The 23,022-nt window shown below is 35.2% G+C and overlaps 1 protein-coding gene across 5 annotated transcripts in view; it reads right to left on the bottom strand.

Moving 5' to 3' along the window:
• The window catches only part of LOC113492131 (rap1 GTPase-activating protein 1), a 276,804-nt gene that overhangs the window by 88,158 nt on the left and 165,624 nt on the right, over positions 1–23,022 (bottom strand). For all 5 annotated transcript variants that reach the window (XM_026869483.1, XM_026869491.1, XM_026869458.1 and 2 more), the window contains one exon: positions 7,250–7,397. In XM_026869483.1, coding sequence (XP_026725284.1) covers positions 7,250–7,397 — 148 coding nt within the window. The remainder of the gene's footprint in view (positions 1–7,249; positions 7,398–23,022) is intronic.

The raw sequence follows: 23,022 nt of genomic DNA, 5'->3' as shown, positions 1-23,022 counted from the left end.
AGACCGTTCACAACACATAGCCTTGTTACCCACAAAGCTCTATGGACCAGTCAAATAAAAGGTGGGAAATTGAGCCAGTTTTATTGTAAAGGAAATTACAAATGAAAATTTTGTATTGGACTTAACTTTTGGAAGGTCAATCGTTTTGCATAATGAGAGACTTATTTATGAGACTGTTTTATGTTCGCTAGATTCTTTTTAATTTAGTTTTAGCCGTCTTTTTTGTTCAGTAGTATTTGTGAATGTTTTCGTAGTGATAGTAAAAATACCTACACCGAAGTAGATCGCGTAGGAACACATGTTTGCGCGGTATTTAGTTTACACTGTAACTTATAGGATTTCTACGCTACATTCGTTATACAGGTCAATTTAAATGTCAAAGCAATTTGGGTTAGATATAAAACTGATATTCAGTAATGTTCTAATTTCGTCGCAATAAAGTCACGTGCGTCATAGGAAGGACAGTAATTATACCTGCGTCAAAGCTCTGAATAAATAAACTATCGTCTAAAATATCAACAGATAAACCGATTCGATTGATCGAATGAATCGGAAGCATAATCGTTAATCGACAGAATAATCGATTGTCAGCCGCAAATAGTTGAATGTCTATTTATGGGCGAGCTTTCGATTCAAAAAGTAACAATCGACAATGCCATATATTTGTAACATGATAGTAGAATGGCGACGGAAATAGTCTGACCAAAATAGAATATAAAAGAAACTTAGTATGCGGACTTTATAGGCAAAGTGATTTCGATTTAGACAACATTGTTCACTTTGAATTTTATGCTGTATATAAATTCGGATGTACTTACTAATGATCGCTTCAAATTTGTACGAACTTTACGACTTCCCCTGTCTTTAAAGAATAATGAGGCCTGCTGATTAAAACCCTCTATTACATATGGAAGTGACAATTCACCAAAAACAAATGAAAGTACATGCTATAAATTCGAGTGATTCCAATCTCAGACAGGACCACTGGCCGATATATCACCGATACATTTACAATCATCTAATCCTTCTAGGTTAATTTAATGACACCAAAAAGACCTACGGAATTCACACGACAAATATAAACATCACATTTAATTTCGACATTATTACTCTTAATGTAAATAAGAGTAAAACAACAAATATGGAATCTGAGTCATCTCGCGGTTATGTCCGCTCCAGTAAGCTGGGAGATTCGGAGAATATAAATGTGCCTACATCAACTACATATTAAACATATAAGCAGTGAAAAGGCTGAATTACGCTGTGCCTGTTTGTATATACCTAACGTTACTATTAATTTCTTCCTCTCTCTGTGATAAATATTTTCTAATGTTCTCATTACTTTTTCCTGTAGTTCATTTGATTGCGACTATGCCCAAAAGTATCCGTTAAGCTCAAAAGTTAATCAGGATAGTCTTCTTTGAAAGAAATTTTGAGACAGAGATCTTATGAATCGCAAATTATGAACACCATTGATTACTACAAAATTTGATAATAAACCTCCATGTTTTGTGTAAAACAGAACATCAAGCCATAAAATTTTACAAGTCTGTTACACAGTACACGCAACTTTTGCCATGTTAGATGATGCAATTGATATTTGTGCGCGACACGACAATTCTCGCTCTGGAGACCATTCATTTTAAACTAGGCCCATTCATTTTAAAGCAGCGTCCACGATTGTTCGCCCAAACAGTACACAATTCAATCTTGAATCCACGGGCCCTTGACAAAACGAACAATTGCTGAATGCATTTCAATATTAAACTTGTTATGTGCAGCTTTTGGTTGTAATTCATATTACACAACCCGCAACCTGACCGAAGGTATGATGTCATTATTGGTAGCTAGTACGCACCTTTGCGATTGTCTAATAGACTATTATTCTTCTATGAATATCATCGATAGTGATAAATAGATCAAGAAAGTGATTTTGGATTTCATCGAATTAATTTAGCCACATATCCTTTTTTTCTTCTCGAGTTAAATGTACATATTAGTTGTTTAGTTAGCATTTCGGCAACAGTCAATGATTTTATCATCATGTTTGTACAATACTTTTAGGATTCCTTACCCGAAAGGTAAAAACGGAACACGAAAATGGATTCGTCGTCGTCACTAGGCTGTCTCATGAACTGTTACTTGTTAGACTGTTATCTAGCAAGACAGTAAAATGTACACGGATGGCTTTTGCCTATTTATACGACACTGGCTGTCATGATTCCGGATAGCACTTGAACAGTCTTTTTTTCTACCTACGTAAAGTCCCGTTCGCTTACAGCATACATGTAATACCAGACTTAAATAGCCAACAACTAAAACAACCAATTCATAATCGCCATTGTCTCATTCCGTCTCTGTCTTTCAACGGCGCTGGAAAGGGACAGAAAGACATTTAAGACAGAGATTTACGTGTTAGTCATCGGGAGTTGAGAAGTCAATTACTTCTATATTTTCTATTGTCGGCGCGCTGTCTGAGGTTTCAGCCTATACTAAGAATTTATTTCCAGTGGTTTTCCGTACTGCAGGCAGCTTACGTAATGTTCTAAAAGCCCCGTTCTTTACATTTTCCTTAACAGTGTGCAATACATTTACATAATCGGTAATGTCCATTGTTATAGGTGGTAAATTTAATGAAGTTTGCACTAATTCCGTAACTTAGACTCATTGATTGAGTTACATAATGGGAATCACAAATTCTCATATTTGTTAGTCATTAAACTTAATTGAAGGTTGTCTAAATGTTGTGTAATTTATGATGTTAATAAATATTTGTGTCAAATTATTCATTGTTTTAATTTTTAACGTCTCCCTGTCTTTGTATTTTATTTTTTCTTGTTGCCACAAGGAGTTGTCACAAGACACCCAGTGTCAGTACGAGCATTCGTGGATCACACACACGTTTGTCCTACGCGGGGATCGAACCCTCGACACTTGACGTGGTGACTTCTACCACTCGGTTAAACGACGTCTCTCAGTGAAGCTAAATTAATAAATCAAAAAGTTTTTATTTCAAATAGGCCGTATCTCAGGCACTTTTAAAACGTTATATTACTGACTCTAGTTGCACGGTTCCAAAGTGTCATTCTTATGGAGAAGAACCGGCAAGAAACTCCATAAGTTACTCTTTTCAAAATAAAATTTTACAGTAGCATTTTACATTAAAATGAATGTCTGCAATATGTAATACTCGTGTGACCATTTTCCATTACCAAAATAATATACATAGAAGAATTTGATACGTTATCAACTTATCATACATAACAAGTATTAACTAATTAATTTCTAACAAACATTGATTTCAATTCCCGATTCAATACTCAATACTCAATTCCCACCATTTTCGGTGTTTGATAGTAAATATGGACTGAATTTAATACGTGTGTTGTTAAATTAGTCAATTATTAAAGATATCGATGACTTATACCTACCTATGCTCTAAATATAAACTATTCCATATGAACTACGGAACTTAAACAACCTTCTATTCTTTACAAAAACTAAAATTAAAATACAACAGAATTTAAAAACAAAACAAACAGTATTCTCTGAACAAGAACAAAGGATAAAGATCATTTCAAACTTAATGCACATTTCCGCTCTAAAGACAGTTTTTAAAAACGTACATAAATAAGATACTAATAATACACGCTCATCCATTTCTTGTATGAGAATTCGACCGCTAAGAAGTTCTATTTTCATTTGGCTATAAATAATCTTGTAGGTAAAAACAACTCCTCCAGCTTCATATATTATGTATAATATAAAATTCTCGTGTCATGGTCTACGAAATTGTTTTCCTCCGAATCGGCTCGACCGATTCTCATGCTTTGTGTGCTTTTGGGTAGATATGAGAATCGGACAACATCTATTTTTTATTCTGAGTTTTTTTATTGCCTACAATGCATTTGTTTGCCGCTTCAGCTAGTTTTCATATAAGTAGGTATTTAGCCTAGTGTTATGATCGGTGGAGTGCCAAAACCACCAAAAAATCTTTAAGAAATAAGCATTACATGTATACAATATTAAACTGCAACGTACACTAACGTTTTTAAACTTCTTCGAAAACAAAGAAATATTCTTAAAAAAATAATAAACTCAATTCTATCCCATCATTTAATAAATAAATAATTAGAAATTGTTGTCATATCCAGACTTCGATATTAAAACTAAGTTCGCACTATTATAAGCATTGATTATTAATTAAAATTCTAATTGGAATACGTAATTAATAATTCGCATCGTACGACCACGCCGTGACGGCTGGGTATCTGACTTTGACATAATTACGTGACAATATAAAAGATTTAATTAAATCATTACGCAGCGACTACTATTAAGAAATTATAATATCACTTTTTCATTAAAATAAAACAAAGATTAATATCTTAATAGATAATCTAAATAAATTAATGGATTTGAAGATCTAAAAACCCACGTATTTAAATGTCAAATGTCACTCTATTCAAAATTTATCAAATCGGTCCAGCCGTTTTTATAGTTGTAAATTATATTGTCATCGGATTTGAACCTATCCTGAAAATTTCAGCCTGCTAGCGATTCGGAAAGTGACCCAAAATTGAGTTACAATAACTCAATCGGAACGACAAACAAACAAACAAGAAATTTTTCTACATCCGTCTACTTTTTTCAAAATAACAGCAACATGCGGGCAAAACAACGTACAAAACGTAGTATAAAAATAAATTAAAACTCTTTACGAATCCGACAAAACCTTTTTAAAAGTATAATTACAAGTAAATATATTCAATATAATAGCGGACAGGATTGTTTCGGATTCATAAATATGCATTCGATGTTTATCTTAGGGAGAAATTATGCTGAAACGAGTTTCTGTATTATGTACCTATTATGTTGCTTGTTTAATTGAAACGTCGTAACGGATTAGACGGTGAACGATTCTGGAAAATATTCTGAATGCGAATTAAGATATTCTAGAACGTAATCATGTAAATTAGGTGGAAAGAGTCAGATAATTAAACTGAGGCAATGTAATTTTTTAAAGGACTCTCGTGCTTTGGAATTTAATCCTTGTGTGTAGTTTGTTCAAACATTCAAGGAACGAGAATATGCACTCTTAGCGCCTGTTTCACAATCACTGATTAGTCGCTATGTGGCAGATAAATTAAAAACTTTTACATTTTTTGTACCTATGCAAAAATCTTTCAGGTAATTTTACGGGATCATAATATGTGGCCGGTGGTGAAACATCGCTTTAAATTTGTTAAGGTTCTAACGCTTTTTACGCTGATAACTCGGGATTGCTTATCAATCCTGGCTTAGAGATATTTCAGGATCAAATCGAGAACCGAATCAAAAATAGGACCAAAATATCAGGATACTTTTAGCGATGTGTTAAATTAAGATTGGTTCTGTTTTCGACGTACCTATGAGTTTTTGTTACCTACATCTTTAATTAAGCATAATTTATTACCATTGTATAATTATTGTGTAACAAGAATTTTTATTGTATCATAGCTCAATTTAATTGGAGCCCTAATAGCTATAATTACAATCCTTAAAATTGTTTCCTATTTAATGTAAATAACGTTAATTTAATCCCTTATTAACATACCCTAATGATTTATTCAACAGTGTAACGATTAAGGTAATTTTTAACTAGTAACAAATTTTAGTTTTGGGGTTCCTCGCAGCCTCGCTAGATTTAAACCGTCAGTTGCGAGTCGGACTGGCGACACAGACGATTCTAGAGATTCAGAGTAAAAATAAAAGACCGGTACTTCAAGCAGAAATGGGTACAAAACCTGCGAAACTTGAACTATCTACGTTTCATGAGAAACAGCCTGGTAACGGATGGAGAGACAGACAGCGAAGCTGCAGTAATAGGCGGTCTTAAACTTGGGTACAGAACACAAAAATATCGTTGCCTAGGTTAATTCATTTCATAAATAATATACAAAATTATTCGTGATACTCGTAAGTAATGCAAGTGGTCTACACTTACAATACTATATTTTTCAAAATGTGCCCAACAGATAATCAAAAAAATCAACAACTTTCGTTTTAACTGAAATTACATACACTGGCAGATTTTAAGGCAACGCCTTATAAAAATGTCATAGCAACGTGCGACCTCACGTCACAATAAAGTCATATCAAAACTTTCCATACAAAAAAATATCAAAAAGTCTTTCTTCGAGTGTTGTCCATTTCTTGCTCCTTTCTCGTCACGCGCGGTGACCCCAGTTTTTCTTCGACATGGTCTGCTTGCCCCCCCACTGGCATCCGGTGGCCGCCATTTTATCACTTCATAGTCTCTTCCGCCGATTATTTCCATAGACCTAAGTTAACGAACTGCGGAGCCGGTGACCCTTAAAGTAACCTCATGACCCTAAAAGAAGTTGCTTGGAATGCTTAGAGTAGTTTGTTTTGTTTTTTTAGTACTATGTTTCTTTTAAATGGTGGATGATTTCTCATCTATATCTATACTAATATATAAAGCTGAAGAGTTTGTTTGTTCGTTTGTTTGAACGCGCTAATCTCAGGAACAACTGGTCCAAATTAAAAAAATATTTTTGTGTTGAATAGACCATTCATCGAGGAAGGCTTTAGGCTTTAAACCATCTCGCTGCGACTAATAGGAGCTAAGATACATGGAAAATGTGAAAAAAAACCGGGCAGGTATACCTAAATCATAACTTATATCTTCTTCCCACGGGGACGAAGTCGCGGGCAACAGCTAGTGGTAAATAAAGTGTTGTTTTTAGTACAACTGATGTTTTTTCTGCTATAATATGTATCAGTATAAGTACACTAATTTGAAACTCTTGTGAAACTGCGCCCTAGCCGACCAATCTATAAACATTTGAAAGATTAAGTCATCTTTTTCTCACATTGTTAATACTAAGAAGTTAAAACCTTACAATACACAAATAGACAGAGACGCTACAGTTTGTCAAAGGATATGAGGTAAATTATGCAATAAAACAATGCAATGTTTATATTAATAGACACTTACTCAAGTCTATTGTCAATAATTAATATTTATAGAGATAATCCAAAGGTAATCATTGTCTGTAAAACGTCGGGCGTCGTAAGGAGTTATTGCAATTAATCATATTTTTTCTTAATAGGTTTTTTAATTTAAAGTCACTTGACTGATGGGCTCCCTATTAAATTCAGTGTTGCTATATCAGATTACCGAAAAAAAGAGGGAGACATTTTAAAACACTTTAAAGTTAAATTGAATTCGGGTAACACTACTTACCTGAGAAAAATACGGCGGCAGTACTGCCCTCTGGTCGTCTAAACGAGAACATTGCACTCGCTCGAGCAACTCGAACAGCTCGTGTTGAGCGCGAGTGCCCCCTGTTGATGGTGTCGTAGAACTCCATGGCGCCGACACGTGCTGCCGCCTGGTGGACAAATAAATAACTATTTAGTCAAGTGTAGATTGAGTTAGTTCCACATGTTCTGATAGATGGCGCTTTTGGAAGTAAATAGGGATTGAATTTTGGTGTAACGGATAGATGGCGCTGTAAAAGATATTTAACGATACACATTTAAGTAAAACTGTTTTTATCTTTTTGTTAAATTTAACGAAATTATTTTAATCACTCAAATATTTTACGAAGACATTTTATCGTTGTCAAATTTGTTTTAACATTTCATTTCATTTGTTTCATTCACTGTCAGTTGTAATATTTTGACTGTGAAATAAATAAGCTCTATTATCGAACAACATTATTATTAAATAGTTTTTATAAAAATGATCCACGTACAACACACCTACCACTGAACATAAAACCTAACTTACAAAAGTATATACTCCTCAAAGTGCATCTTACTCATCTAAGTTTAAAAATCCCTGTTATTACGAACAAACAATAAAAAATCTAATTTAAACTTAAAGAAAAGTTCATTTATAAACCAACAAGGAACAAACAGGAATACCAATATTTTATAGTCTATCGCATTTTATGGGTTTTTTACAGCTTTCATGTGTTCATCGTTATGAACCATCAATCATTGTTCATTTTTATGCGACGTTTCTTATAGGCCTGCATAGGACATAGGTTTTATGCAGGCCTGTTCTTAACAAGGCCTATGACATAAGGCATATAATAGAGTGTTCGACAATAGACCTCGTTACTGGTCGACCGTCGCTCAGGATTAAGTTATGCAAAGATTTTCCTTTTTCTTTTTATTCTTTACAGAATAAACTTCGCTCGAAGCGTGACGGAAAGGTATCATAAATCGCTACACTGGAAACGGCTCGAATTCTTTTACTTTCGTGAATGTACGGAACAAATTAGATTATGTTCTGACTTGTGGTTGTGTTTTCATTTTTGTTTATTTTGTTTATACAAAGACTGACTTGTACGTACAAAAGATGAACGGTGAGTGTTCGAACTCACATTCAAAATCAAAATTATTTTGTTAATTTTACACAAAGAACAAATAAAGCGTAAATCATGCGCTATTTTGCTCTGTTATTCAAATTCAATAGTACTCTGATTACTCATTTAACGGCACGAGTCAAAAAAGAATTTCATTGAAAAAATTCAATGGTATATAATAAACGGTGACAGCAAAACTTAAAAATCGAGAGAACCGGTTTTAAACAATTTACTGGTATCAAAATAATATAAACAAAAGTGCACGCGACGATGACCCCATCTGTTGTCAGACAACGGAACTTTGTGCAAGTAATAATGGTTCCAGCCTGTGATTTATGCGTCAATTAACTGACCATTCTGTGCGCCCTTCGCGGACCCTAGCGTAGCGTTATGACCAAGATAATGGTTTTCCAAATTAAATCTCCCCTGCTTACATTAAATGGTTGATAAAACCGGTATTCAGCGACTCAATCAAGCACTGTTTGTTTTTCGACTTAGCCTAATTTCGCCGTGTTGAAGGGTGGCATTGTTGTCCGTTCGTAATAAATTTGATTGGCAGATGTTCCTCTGATACAAAATGTTTGTTGTTTTTCAATTTGCTGTCACGACTGAATATTTCAATGTGTCTGCCATCCAAGGGTTAATTGCGAAAAAAAAATTTTTTTTTCATTAAAAATACGAGATATTCCCGTTCCTCATACGCGATAGAAAAAGTAACCATCTTCCGACAATTGATAAAGATCAGACAAGCCAAATAAAAAACAAAACAATGCAATATAGATATGTAATACAAAATTTAGTGCAGAAAGTAAGAAGTATATTTAGGAATGTCAATCAATTATCAACTTAATATGACAGGGGAGACCAGTGTAGCGTCGGATATGTCATATTTTTGTCTGCCTGACTCATCCCAACAACACGTGTTCAGACACCAATTGTATTCAGTCGGGAATATTTTATTTATGCGCCGGTGCCGGTTGCAGGCCTGTCGTTTCGTATAAATACAATATGTATGTTGATCTTAGGGGCGCGTTCCTACCTCAAAATATACATACAAATACGTTTTGAAAAGCTCCGGGCGCTTCAGTAATTTCACTTATAATAATATTGCCACCCGAAGTTACTGAATACCTTGTATGTTTGAGAGTTTTTAATTTAATAAAATATTCTTAAAATTTGTTTATAGTTTAATTTCATACTTTGCTCATTTTCATTGGGTTCATTGGACGTTAGATTGCAAAGTTCCTCCGCAGACTTTTCAATCGACAGGTAATGTTATCACTGATTTAACATCGTCATTGATGGACAAATTACCAGCTGATAATAGGTTTCTAGCATACAAGGGGCTCTAATTGGTTCGACATTTCCACCTCATAATAACATAGACTACATCCTCTTTCTTCTCTTCTCTTTATCGTGCTTATAAGATTTAAAGATCCATTTCTTAGTTTCCGTTTAACAAGAAGTGAGTTCCGCAAGACACCGTTAACCACATTTTCGCCGTGCTTATCGCCATAATTTAAATCTCTCTACTGAAAGTATCACGCGAAAACAATAAATAACCTCATGACCAACACATTGCGTGTTTATAACCGCGATGTTATTGATGGTTCTCTACAAACGGTGCAATAGATTGTAAACTATGTTTGGTTACCATAATTTAAGTTCTTCCGATAGTTTATTATGAATTTAATGAGATCACTTTGCATAACTTTGTGCTGCAATAAAGGGTTGGTATTTACTAGTCGACTGTACATGCAATAAATCATTTTTCATTGAAATTCCTGTGTTACTTGTATAGGAATTGCAAGCTGATTCTTGCCGAAATAGCTCTTTACCGACTACTGATGTTAACGATATAAAAAGTGCAAAATTTACATATTCATTGAGGTTAATACAATATTTTTTCCAACATTAATTTCGATTTGATATCTATTGTTATACAACTTATTTTTCCTTTTTAATTTTGATACACATTTTATGTCACCGTACATACAATGAGCTTGCAAAGAGCACTTTCAAAGTGTAGTATTTACTGTGTTTGTGTATGCACTTTTTTTTCTTTTTTGTTTTCATTCATTTAAACGTAACTTATCGTTTTATCACATCCTAAATAAACAACATATGTAAGTCAAATCTATCAAGCTGCTATCAAACGTATCTAGTTCCATTCATATAAATTTCTCATGCGTGTAAAAATAAAAAGTTGGGAGAGTAAGTGAGGCGACCGTGAAATAAGGAATATAACATATCCGGTATATAAATCAAGTTAATTGTGTTGCTTTACATCTGGCCGCCTTATACGTGTGAATTAGTTTGCTCTTGAGAATCTTGAGAAGAACTCGGTTTTATGCAAGTGAAGCGAAAGTTCTGGTCTTGGGAAGATGAGAGCTAGGAGTATAAGTCATTGATTGAAAAGCAAATGGTTCTGAGTTTGGGAGTCTTGTGAATGTTCATGAAAGCTTCAACATCACAAGGACTAAGTTGCCAACTTGCTGAGTAAGGAAGTCGTTCTTTTTAATTAAAAATATGTATGACACGAGCCAGCGGCCTGTAGGAAGGAATTTATTTTATATTCGTTGCATCACACAAATAAAGACAGTTTCACTCGCATTGACTTAACCATATATTTGTGTAAAGTATTTTAAGTTGTACTAGTACTTCAATATCGACGTCAATGTATACTGATATATAAAGCTGAAGAGTTTGTTTGTTTCAACGCGCTAATCTCAGGAACTACTGGTTCAAATTGAAAAAATATTTTTGTGTTGAATAGAACATTCATCGAGGAAGGTTTTACTAATAGGAGCCAAGATACAATGGAAAATTATTCATCTTCGAGGGCTTCCGTTCAAATCTTCTAACCACGCGGACGAAGTCGCGAACAGCTAGTTCTATATAAAGCAAGATTTCTAAGTTTACTGTTTACCTTGGAAATCATTACAGTTACATACAACATAATATACATATCTATATGTAATACAAAGTATGTAATACATATAACAATAAGAAACAAGGTCGTCAACGCATCGGTGACCTCAAGGTCAAGTAAGATCGTATTCTGTCTAGCAGAACATTCAGCATAGCTTGTAATTTATGTGTTTACAATCCATTGTTTAAGACTATTAAATGATGTAACGGTTTACTCACGCGTATTTATCGGGGTAGCCCGACTAGTTTCGGACCCAACCGGAGTCCTTAATCATGAGCAGACGCGGCGGGATCGCGAGTCGAACTGACGTCAGCGGCCGCGCATCTCGCTGCGTAGCGCCGCGCCCGCGCCGTGAGCGGCGGTGGGGCCGGCGACGCCGGTGGCGCGGGTGGGGGGTCTGCTGTCGTCATTGGCATCGTCCGTGCTCCCGTACTGGCTGAGTCAGTGCATACTATGCTGACCGCGTCGCTCTCCAGGCTTGGCTTCATATGACATAACGCAGCATTCAGTGCTGGTTTCCACGCTGCCGGCAGTGTCCATCCACGGTCTCTGTTGAAATTCGGGTGACGGCTGATTTCTATAGCCTCCCGTACTTTTCGCGGCACGAAGTATTTCTCCTTCGCTAGTACGGAGGCTTTGTCAAAACGTATGAAGTGTGCCGTCCCCGCATTACACACATGTTCTGCCACTGCCGACTTGTCGGTGTCCATGTTCTTCATGCTGCGTATGTGTTCGCCCAGTCTGGTTGCTACATTACGCCGGGTTTCCCCAATGTAGCTCAGGCCGCAATCGCACGGTATTTTGTATACTCCCGGGAAGTCTAAAGGATCCTTGTCCTTGGGAGAGCGGATCATCTGTCGCAGTTGTCCGGGCGGCCGATAGATCGTCTTGATGCTATATCTCCGGCGTAACAAGCGACCTATCTTGTCTGTGACACCCTGCACGTACGGTAAGTACGCAGGAGTCCGCTCAGCCTCCGCCGGACGCTTACGAGCTTCACCCGCAGATCCCAGGAGACGTCTACACTTGCGCCACTGATATCCGTTGCGCTCTAATACGTCACGTACATGCCTCAGTTCCGCATTGACGTAATCATGGTCGCATAGAGCGAGTGCTCGGTTCAGCAGCGTACGAGATTTGTTACGCCGGAGATATAGCATCAAGACGATCTATCGGCCGCCCGGACAACTGCGACAGATGATCCGCTCTCCCAAGGACAAGGATCCTTTAGACTTCCCGGGAGTATACAAAATACCGTGCGATTGCGGCCTGAGCTACATTGGGGAAACCCGGCGTAATGTAGCAACCAGACTGGGCGAACACATACGCAGCATGAAGAACATGGACACCGACAAGTCGGCAGTGGCAGAACATGTGTGTAATGCGGGGACGGCACACTTCATACGTTTTGACAAAGCCTCCGTACTAGCGAAGGAGAAATACTTCGTGCCGCGAAAAGTACGGGAGGCTATAGAAATCAGCCGTCACCCGAATTTCAACAGAGACCGTGGATGGACACTGCCGGCAGCGTGGAAACCAGCACTGAATGCTGCGTTATGTCATATGAAGCCAAGCCTGGAGAGCGACGCGGTCAGCATAGTATGCACTGACTCAGCCAGTACGGGAGCACGGACGATGCCAATGACGACAGCAGACCCCCCACCCGCGCCACCGGCGTCGCCGGCCCCACCGCCGCTCACGGCGCGGGCGCGGCGCTACGCAGCGAGATGCGCGGCCGCTGACGTCAGTTCGACTCGCGATCCCGCCGCGTCTGCTCATGATTAAGGACTCCGGTTGGGTCCGAAACTAGTCGGGCTACCCCGATAAATACGCGTGAGTAAACCGTTACATCATTTAATAATGAATCAGTCTCACGATAGTTATTACATTGTTTAAGACTTTCTAGGCTGTACAGAAAGTTTGCAGCATGAGTCTAGATTTTAGCACTTACTCGAAGATTGTTGTGTACTTAGCTGTGAATTATAGGGAAATAGGAAGCCAAGGAAGATAAGCTTGAGAATGGCCAAAACAAAGGTCTATGCCCAGCAGTAGGTTATGCAAACTTGGTAATGATGATGAAGTAGAAATTGAGACAAAAAGCTTTCTGTATTATGAATAATTCAATTCTGAAATGAATTTAAGAGAGCTTTAGCCTAATAACAATTGTTATTGTTAAGCAAAATAGTTTTAATCACATTCTTGTCTATAAAATTCCCGTCTCACGATGTTAGTTACCGTACTCCTCCGAAACGGTTCAAACGATTTTTATGAAATTTTGTATACATATTGGGTAGGTCTGAGAATAGAACAACATCTATTTTTCATACCCCTAAGTTATAGCTTACACAAAAAAAAAATTGTTTGTTTTTCTTTTTTATAATGTGGCATTAAAAATGCATGCAACTAGAAAAAAAAATCAGCAAAACAACGTTTGCTGGGTCAGCTAGTTATTTTATAAGTGCGCATATTGGCTGTTTTGTAACTCCTTAATTTTTTTTTTCTTCAATTGATAAGATAATGAGGAAACGGCAAAGGATTTGTTAATTTTGATATAATATATTAAAGCATTTATAACAAGCAGCAAACTTTGACTAGAGTAAACTACAATTATTTGAATCCACTTTAATTGTTTGTCGGGCATTATTCAAGCAATTTTGAACTTTACTAATTACAAAATAGGCATATCGTTACTCTTCTGTCTCAGTTGTAATTAAATTGGTTTCGGTAATTAACTTAATTATAATTACCTTGTAAATTGTAATTAATTTTCGAGATGCCTCAATTTTGTCACAAGTGACTATTCGTTTGCTTAGTTTTTATAGAATATGAAATTTCTGCTGTAATTAAAATTACCTATACTATACATATTTGCATATTTATGAAATTACATAATTATGTGGTAATAGTTTTTGTCTGCGGCTAGCCCATATTGTTATATACCTCGGTATGAAATATTGAACAATAACTATAGTACTCTTTTCAACGTAAAAAATTTACAAACAAACAAATTTTTAACATCAGCGTGGTCATTTCTTGCCGGCTTTTCCTTCAAAAGCGAAAAAAATAATCAAGTAGGTACACATTTAACACAGTCCATTCGTCATATAAAAAGTAATCTAGCAAGTACGGAACCATTAAGTGCTTTTTAAAGTCAATAAACAACTGTTAAAGACTGTTTCCATGCACCGGCAGTTCGGAAGCCGGAGTTTCCGACTTACTTTTACAAGTCCGGCCAAATGAAACTGGTTTGTCTTTTTTTCTGTTAGACTAATCGCAATTTATGTTAGGCTGGGTGAAATTTGTGGCCCCATTTGTACATTATCTTAGACTGTGGTTAATCCTGTTTTGTTTTCGAAATGTTCTAAGTTATAACACGAAAGGCACTGTTGTTGTTATTTAAAGAGAAATGTTATTTCGGTAATCAAATAGATATCTATTTATCAGTTCTTTTAGTTATTTTTCAGTTTATTTCAGTTGAGAAATGAAATGTTGCATATTTTGTAATATGTAAAACAATCTCTTATTAACTTCTCAAGACTCTTCAATATCAAAAGCTTAACTTTCTTGCCTCTTTGGTTTGCTTTTAATGTCATACACGCAGTTTGACTGTGAATATAAAAATCTAATGAGAAGATTTCCAAAGAAGATCCATGAAAAACTTAACACTTGAAGAGATACGAGTAAATCACAAGTATATGCAGAACGTAACAAAACATGCATATCAAATAACTAGAACACTCACATCACACATATATGATGCATGTGAACTCATACCTGGGCAATAAAACCTGCTTCGAAACGGATATGTTGACCTAGTCTCCGGGCGACCTGAAGAAGCCATTGCAACGTAAAACTAACGCCTTTGAGAGGAATATAAATCAGGATATAGGTTAACTATAAAATCTATATAGGTAAGGGAAATTCAACCTTAGTCGCTTGTGTTTAAGAGTACATCCATACAGGATATTTGTCAACTTGAGCATATAGAACAAGGTAAGGGAAATTCAATCTTACTACATTGTAATAAGGTTGTTCTATATTTTGTGTGGTCTGTAGTCGTCGACTATAAATTGTAATTACGTTTTGTAGTGTGTGCTAGTAGCTTTACTTGGTTTTAACTGTTAGTACATTAACGATTGTTTATTTAGGTAATAAAAGTCCTTTGGAAGCCTTCAATGAATTCCAATTCGTAGTTATAAGAAAAAACGTTGAAGTGATTTGCTTCTGTCGATAAATTACTATACCTCGTTGCCTACTCAAAATACTCAGATTTTTAATTCCATTTGTTACCAAAACAATTATAAAATGACGAAATAATGTATTTGGTATATTTACAGAGCTAGGTATAGATTCCTTTTAAGGATTTAAGGAAAATACTCAGTTCCTATTTTATCCGTGAAATGAATCCATGAAACTGTAGTTCATTGGCATTACTTCCATTTAAGTACTTAAATGCAATTAAATAACAGTTTCCTATTTCAGAAGGAATTTCTTACTCATATCAATACGTGAAAAATATAAGCAAACTGTTTTTTTGACAAACTAAAATATGTTTTATTCGTATAAGAATTTAAATTGAAATTGTTTTAAGCAAAAAATAAGGAATCCGACAAGTTGACAATGCAAACCGTGTCTTATCTACATTAAAACTGAATTGAAATCGAATATACGTGATCATCAACGTAATTCATGGAATCTTGGTAGATTCTATTACGAGATCGATGTCAAGTCACATGCGCAATGCGATTACGTCTGTGTGACACTTGACAATACATACACACAAACAGACAGGAGTAACTTCATCCTTCATATTAGTTCACACATGGTACTTACTTGTTTCTTAGATCATTAAACCTGGAATTCAGGTAGACAAATAGTCAAGAACCAATAAAGAAAAAGTGTATTTCTTTTTGAGAAGTCTTACATTGCATTTCAATGAAGTTAGTAGTTTTGTCATTAGATGAAGCAGCCAAAGAGTTTGTTAAAGATTTGCATGAAAGTCTTAAAACGGTCTGGCTGGTATTATTATTATTAACGTAAACAAGATTTTGGTCCTTTTTACACCTGCCTTCAGGCGTACGAGTTCATTCTATTTGAATATCGAATGAGTAAAATATTCGATAATAGAATAAGGACCACTTGAAGTTAAGACCAGTGAGGTGTGAAATAAGTGAATGCGTGAGAAATGTCGTTGCTAACAATCAAGTAATTAATTAAGCATAATCGATTGAAATTTAAAATAGAGATGAAATAATCGGTTTTTGATCGGTAACCAATTAGTGCGGTATGGATGCGGGCGATATTGTAACGATTAGCGACTTAGGTCTATTATAAATCGATTTCTCGCTGAATTACTTAATACTGAAAACTGGTAATCATTAAGTTAAAAAAATGCTGGGGTATGAAAAGATAGGTTTAAATGCGTATGAAAAGATAGGTTTTAATCAAAGATTATTATTTGCGAAATTATTATTTTTTTACTTAATCATTATGCACGATGAAAAATGTATTAGCAGTACAATCCGCATCAAAAAGGGCTAAAACTTCCTTAAACACCAAACATAATTCAACGAAAAACTTCCATCAACATTTCCACGCACTAAAAGTACCAAGTCAGGTACCTATATGTATACAAGTGACAGTAACACTTAAAACCTGACAAAAGCCTTTTAAAAAGTGTCTGGCGAACGTGTGAATCACAACAAAGAGGTTGCATATTCCTCCGGGGAAAAGCCGGGCATTTTAGGAGGGGATTCTATTCTGCGAGATAATTTTCCAAGGATTGCTTGGAAAATGATGCCTGAATATTTAAGAGTAATGAAGGATGTAGTGCGTGATGTGTTTAGTGCTTTCGGAGATCAGAGAAGTTTAGTTCGGCAATGAAGTACACATACTACGTACTATAGACTTGCTGTAAGGAAGTGTGTTGCGAATTCTGAGACAGACAGACAAAGAAATTTCATTCTTGACTCGACGAGTTTAAAGAGCAATATAAATTAAGTTACATCGTGTGTCAATTTTTTGTTATCTGTAACTGACTACTAATTAATACACTCTTTCTAACGCAGGACTGTGTAATTTTTTTGTTATTAATAACTGGCATGATTAAAATATCTTCTCTTTCTGTCGCAGTATGGAAAAAACTAGCTATTATGTTTGTTCATTTTGTAGACATCAAAGCTTAGAACATTTATTAATTAAATCTTGACAGTTCTTATTAATATTGTCACTCAGATTACATGAACTTTCCGTATTCTCAATGCCAAGTATACCTACTCATAAATTCATCAAAAGTGATCTTCTATCTTCTGTCACTCAGATTACGATGACATCATTAAAGCAAACTTCAAACCTAGGAGCCTTAATCAAAACAAGAAAAAAAACACTTTTAACACATTAACGTATATTATAATTCAACAGCCCACACCTGTACCTCTTAATCAAAATAATTAACTATCAATAACTTGAAAGCAATTTAATCTACGATCATAAGTTCCTTAATTTATTTTTATTGTCTTAACATGTCGAATACGTCATCAAAGTTAATTGTTTGACTTAACTGATTATAATCTTGGTCGGATAGTAGTAAAAAATGCAAAAGGTGGTTAGGGTTGAGTTACTTAAAAAAACACAACCCTTAATTGATCAATCCGTTGCTCATTTACGCGTCTATTTTAATTTCACCACCATTGAATAAATACATTTTTTCTTAAGGCTAATTGAATAGGTAGTATTTATCAGATGAAAAATTAGACTGAAAACTTTTCTTTAATCTAAAAATTTCAATTGATACCTCTCGTAAACACTACTTGCCACTTGAAAATATGACGCTTAGTGCATATATTTTAAACACTCATAATATTGAAATAACAAAACAAAACAACACATTATAATAATCTGTTTTTAATTTGCGTTTTACATATGACGTGCGAACTTTAAAACGTTTGATGTAATTCAATACAGCTGAATGAGATCCTCGGGCTATTTTTGTCGATGACTTAAGATTACACAAGATTACTTGTACGATGTACAAATTCTTTGCAGTTCGATGTACTTACTTCCTGCTGTACTTGCGTTTTACTTTTTTTACGTTTGGTCGCCAGAAGATCTATGTCTCCAAGAAGTGGGGATTCACCAAGTACGAGCGTGAGGAGTTCGAGAAGTTGCGTGAGGACGGCCGTCTCGCCAACGACGGATGCAACGTCAAGTACCGCCCCGAGCACGGACCCCTTGACGCTTAGAGGAAGATCCAGAATGAGATCTACAGCGTGTAAATCTTAATATCATATACTATAAATACATATGTGATGATTACTGGATGTTAATGCGCTTTACAATGACCGTTTTTAAAAGTGTAACTGAAATAGCGAGTCTTTACGTTTTAGTCCCATGATAATGTGTTTAAGGGATGTTTGTTATATTCGTAATTAAAATCATGATTTAATTTATTTAAAGACGTTTATTTATTTTATTTGCAGTCTAATCGATCATTGAGACCCGCAAAAATAGAAAACTTCGGGAAGTAAAAATCTAAGTAATCCCCTGTAGAATCAATTTAAAGGATTTTATGAAAGTTTATTACTCACAAGAACGGAAGGATTTAATAAAACTATCAGATCTCGAGTACTAATAGACCATTTTATTTGAAGCTTGGATAGATGTTCATGTCAATAAAAAGCTTGAGTGAGGATGCAGCTGCTCTGGCGCCTACACCTTTAAATACCCAAGGGGTGGTCTTTTTTTATATAAAACCTTTCCCTTTTTACTAAATCAAAATATTTGATATTCCATTTAAGCGAATGATATACGTTTCTTATTTTAAACAGTCTTTTGTTTTGCTTTATTTTTGAACGTCGATATTCACTGATGAGTGATAAACAATTTGCTATGCATTGTTTATGTATACGGCGTCAAAACTGGGTTTAAATAGGTCAGTCCTAAGTTCCTTGTGGCGTGCTAACTTAGCAGGGTTTGGTTTCCACTGCGCGGGGTCTATTATGAAACCACTCGATAAATGTTTATCGACTGGTTTTGTGAATAAATTTTGTACTTTTAACATTTAACGTCAAATAAAAGTAACAACTTCACTAACAACTCACTGATATCGTGAATTAAATTGTTGGAAGACAAAAATTTGGTTCCTTAAGAATCCCTCAGAAAATGACAAAATTAAACTGAAAACTGAACTTGTCAGCACGATTATTTGTTCTGTTTATAAGATAATTAAGACATATTTAGCAGTTGTTTAGTAGGCACTTACAATGCAAGCTGTGCTTAGTTTTGAACTAGATGGCGTTGTGGAAAATTATATCAGAAATATACTTTATAATTCAACCTATTTATTACAATAAATTAAACTAATGTTTACATTTTTAAAACTATATCAATATAAAAAGAAAAATATACATTATTTACAAAGCGTCAAAAAAGACATCTTCATATTCTTCATCCTTGCCAAAGTCGGGAAACGTGCCGAGAAGGCTGGCTGCATTGCCACGTTGTATGGCAATGCTAATTCTTTGGGCAAAATATAGACCAGCCTTCTGATCTGATCAGAAAATTATATTGAAGTACCAGTTTAATTTATACCTGTATATCGAGTGGTTACCATAATAGGAGCTTCTAAAGCACGAACTTAAGTTTATCGAAACACGGTACAAGTCAATAAGATCCACTTATGTTCTACCCGGTAAAGTTAAGGAGGTCGGAAACGACGGTATCAGGTGTTTAACTATCATGAGCTCAAGTCGAACGTGAGAGCAAACTACTGGTGCCTACTGCCTACTAGTTGGCAGTACTCCAAACTACTAATGATATATCTGTATAGTGCAGATAGTTATAGAAATTAAATTATCAGCTTTGATACCAAAAATACTTTTAAAAGTAGTTGAATATGGTAGTGGGAGACTCGGAGAAGTATTATATAGAAGATCAGATTTGGTAACATTCGTTTTTTACTACTAATGCTAATAATTAAGTGGTAAAAAGTTTGCAAATAATGAAATCGATCGACCTATCACCGTTATTAAAGCGAGACGCAAATATACACAATGTAGAGCGCCATCTCGCTTGACAACAGTCCTTTGAGAACAAATAGTAGAGCTCTCAGTTTAATCCAGGAAACCGGAAAATACGGAAATCACACCTTCTATAAGGAGCTTTCTACAATATAATGTCGAAATACACCTATCTGGGACACAGTCCCCTTTGATCCTTCGCACCCCTTCCCGAATTACCAACATTGTCATCCTCATACTCTAAATATCCCAAAACCTTTGACGAAAACAATTTTAAAGCGAAAACCGTGATTAATTTAAAGCCGATTAAATTATGCGGTCTCGCTGTCAAAGGGAGAAACTAGTTTAAATAATAATATTATGTATTTACGACGGTCAAAGCAAAGGTTAATTAACTTATGCTACATGTTTCAGTTTTAAATTCCAGCTTTTAATATATTAATTACGAAATGTTTGTGTTTAATTCAATTTTCTTTTGTTTGAGCAAAACCAGAGGACAGAGGGGAAAAAAAATCACAGAATTAGGAATCTCGATTTTACATCTCGACATATAACAATAATTAGATGACGAAATATATTTTAAGTACTAAAAATAGTGTAATTTTTATGATTATCTATCTGATATCTGGAATAACATAACATTTGGCTATTAAATTAAATAAACAATTAGATACAAATAACAAAAGACACCATATTAAAAAATATACAAATCATTTTCACAAAACACATGAACAAGTAAGAACATAAATAAACACCTGTCTTCACTTCGAACAATATTAAAACATCTCGTACTCTATAGTTTAGACATGTTAAGATTGTGTTGAGGGGTTTTGAAAAATAGCCACGACTTGCACCTTGGCCCTGGATATTTTTAAAGGATAGTTTTGTACGAGTCACAAATGAATATGAAGTATAATTATTGACTATTTGATATTAATGTCTTCATATGAAATGTACAAAATAATTAATAGATCCACGACGTTTTTACGTCACTGCAAGCCAATTTTATCAAAATCAGTCCAGCCGTTTTATAATTGCTGAAAATTTCCGCCCGCTAGCTTTTCTTTACATAGATTTCAATCGATCGATAACAGAAATTGTAGAGTTAATCCAATCAAATTTCTGTTGTCACTTTTTGCCGTTATAACTATACGTCAAAATCAAAGAATCAAAGTTTTATTTCCTAGAATTGTTAAGCTTTCACGTGTTGTTACAGACAAAATTGAACAAACAAATACTCAAAAGCATTCAACTAACAAAATGAATCCTTTAAATTCCAGAATCAGGAACTCAATACATTTCAAAGAACACAAGAGAAACGTTCCGTGACCGGATCATAACATAAGTCACAGGAGTTGTCATGGTGAAATTTAATGTAATAGCCCCGAACAGACCCCTTACCACGACCTCTTTAACTAACACGACTGCAGTTATGAGAGCGAGATGGCGCTTTCCACAGCGCAGCGGCGAGTAACGCTCCCTCACTCACACAATCCCAATAAAATTTCTTTGTAGACGATTGTAGGCCGCCTGTTCCTTGACAGCCGGGTAATAGAAACAATGAACGAACTGTGAAATTAGACTGGGGTACAGCATTCACATCTTTGGTATGTCATTTGGACACGGAACTGGTTGCAAGTTGGTGGAATTTCTACAGTGCGATTTGTCATCCAATAAATTTTATAGGAAAGCTGGTTACAGTTTTATTGAACTATTTATAGTGATATCATTGATATGAATGTTCGATTTGATTCGTCATTTGACTTATAGTCACGAAAGAAAAGACTATCGGGATATTTATAAATATAATTATTTTACGGTTATTAAATCTTAGTCATCTTAGACATCTTTGCATAGTTGTAATAAATCGAGTATTGCTAATTCTTATACTAAGGAAAAAAACCAGAATCTGTTAAATTTAGTCCTTTATAAACGTCTGTAGGAACTAGAGCAGATATTGCATTTATTCAAGGAGCCTATAAAATTAAATTAAATTATTGAAGTAATAAAGTAGTAAAATTATTTTCATATTATTAGTATCACTATGTCAGTTAAAGAGAATATTCTAATACAGTATTAAAATTTACACTATTAGGTATGCAACTGAATAAAATTTCGATTTAAAATGGAATGAGACGCCGTTTGGGTGCACTTAAAATAGTTAGAATACAATTACCGTAATATAAGCAGTCATTGAAATAATTTACAATAGAAATGTGATTGACCTAAACATACATATAAACTACACTTTAAATACAGAATTTATTCATATTAATCTTGTTATCATTGTTCATTGCGGGACCACGAAAATGTCCGTAATAACCATCATTAGTTTCTCTTCATTATTCGCTCTAAATACTTTGCTCATACGAAACGCTAATTGCGCACGCGTCGGAAAAAAATACACATAAAAAAGCTCTTAATAACAGGGATGACGGCACAAAACATTCTGTAGTTTGAAAGCTGTAATCATAATATCTAACACCATGTATTATGTGTTATAATCGGGTATTATTGGGTATAATCGGCGGTCCGGAGGTACGTAATCGCAGGTGCGCGTACGCCGTTAGCCGATGGCATTTTGACATGCGCACGCGCCAGCAACACATTGCAAATTGACGGTTTAAGTCTATCGTTTCTTAGGACGGAAGGTTTGTTTGTTTAGGTTCGCCTATGAAATTGCTGGACTGAT

This window comes from Trichoplusia ni, chromosome 1, assembly GCF_003590095.1.
Source record: "Trichoplusia ni isolate ovarian cell line Hi5 chromosome 1, tn1, whole genome shotgun sequence".
In the NCBI taxonomy this organism is placed as follows: domain Eukaryota; kingdom Metazoa; phylum Arthropoda; class Insecta; order Lepidoptera; family Noctuidae; genus Trichoplusia; species Trichoplusia ni.
Note: the sequence above shows the minus strand (reverse complement) of the source record. Positions and strands in the feature narration are given on the sequence as shown.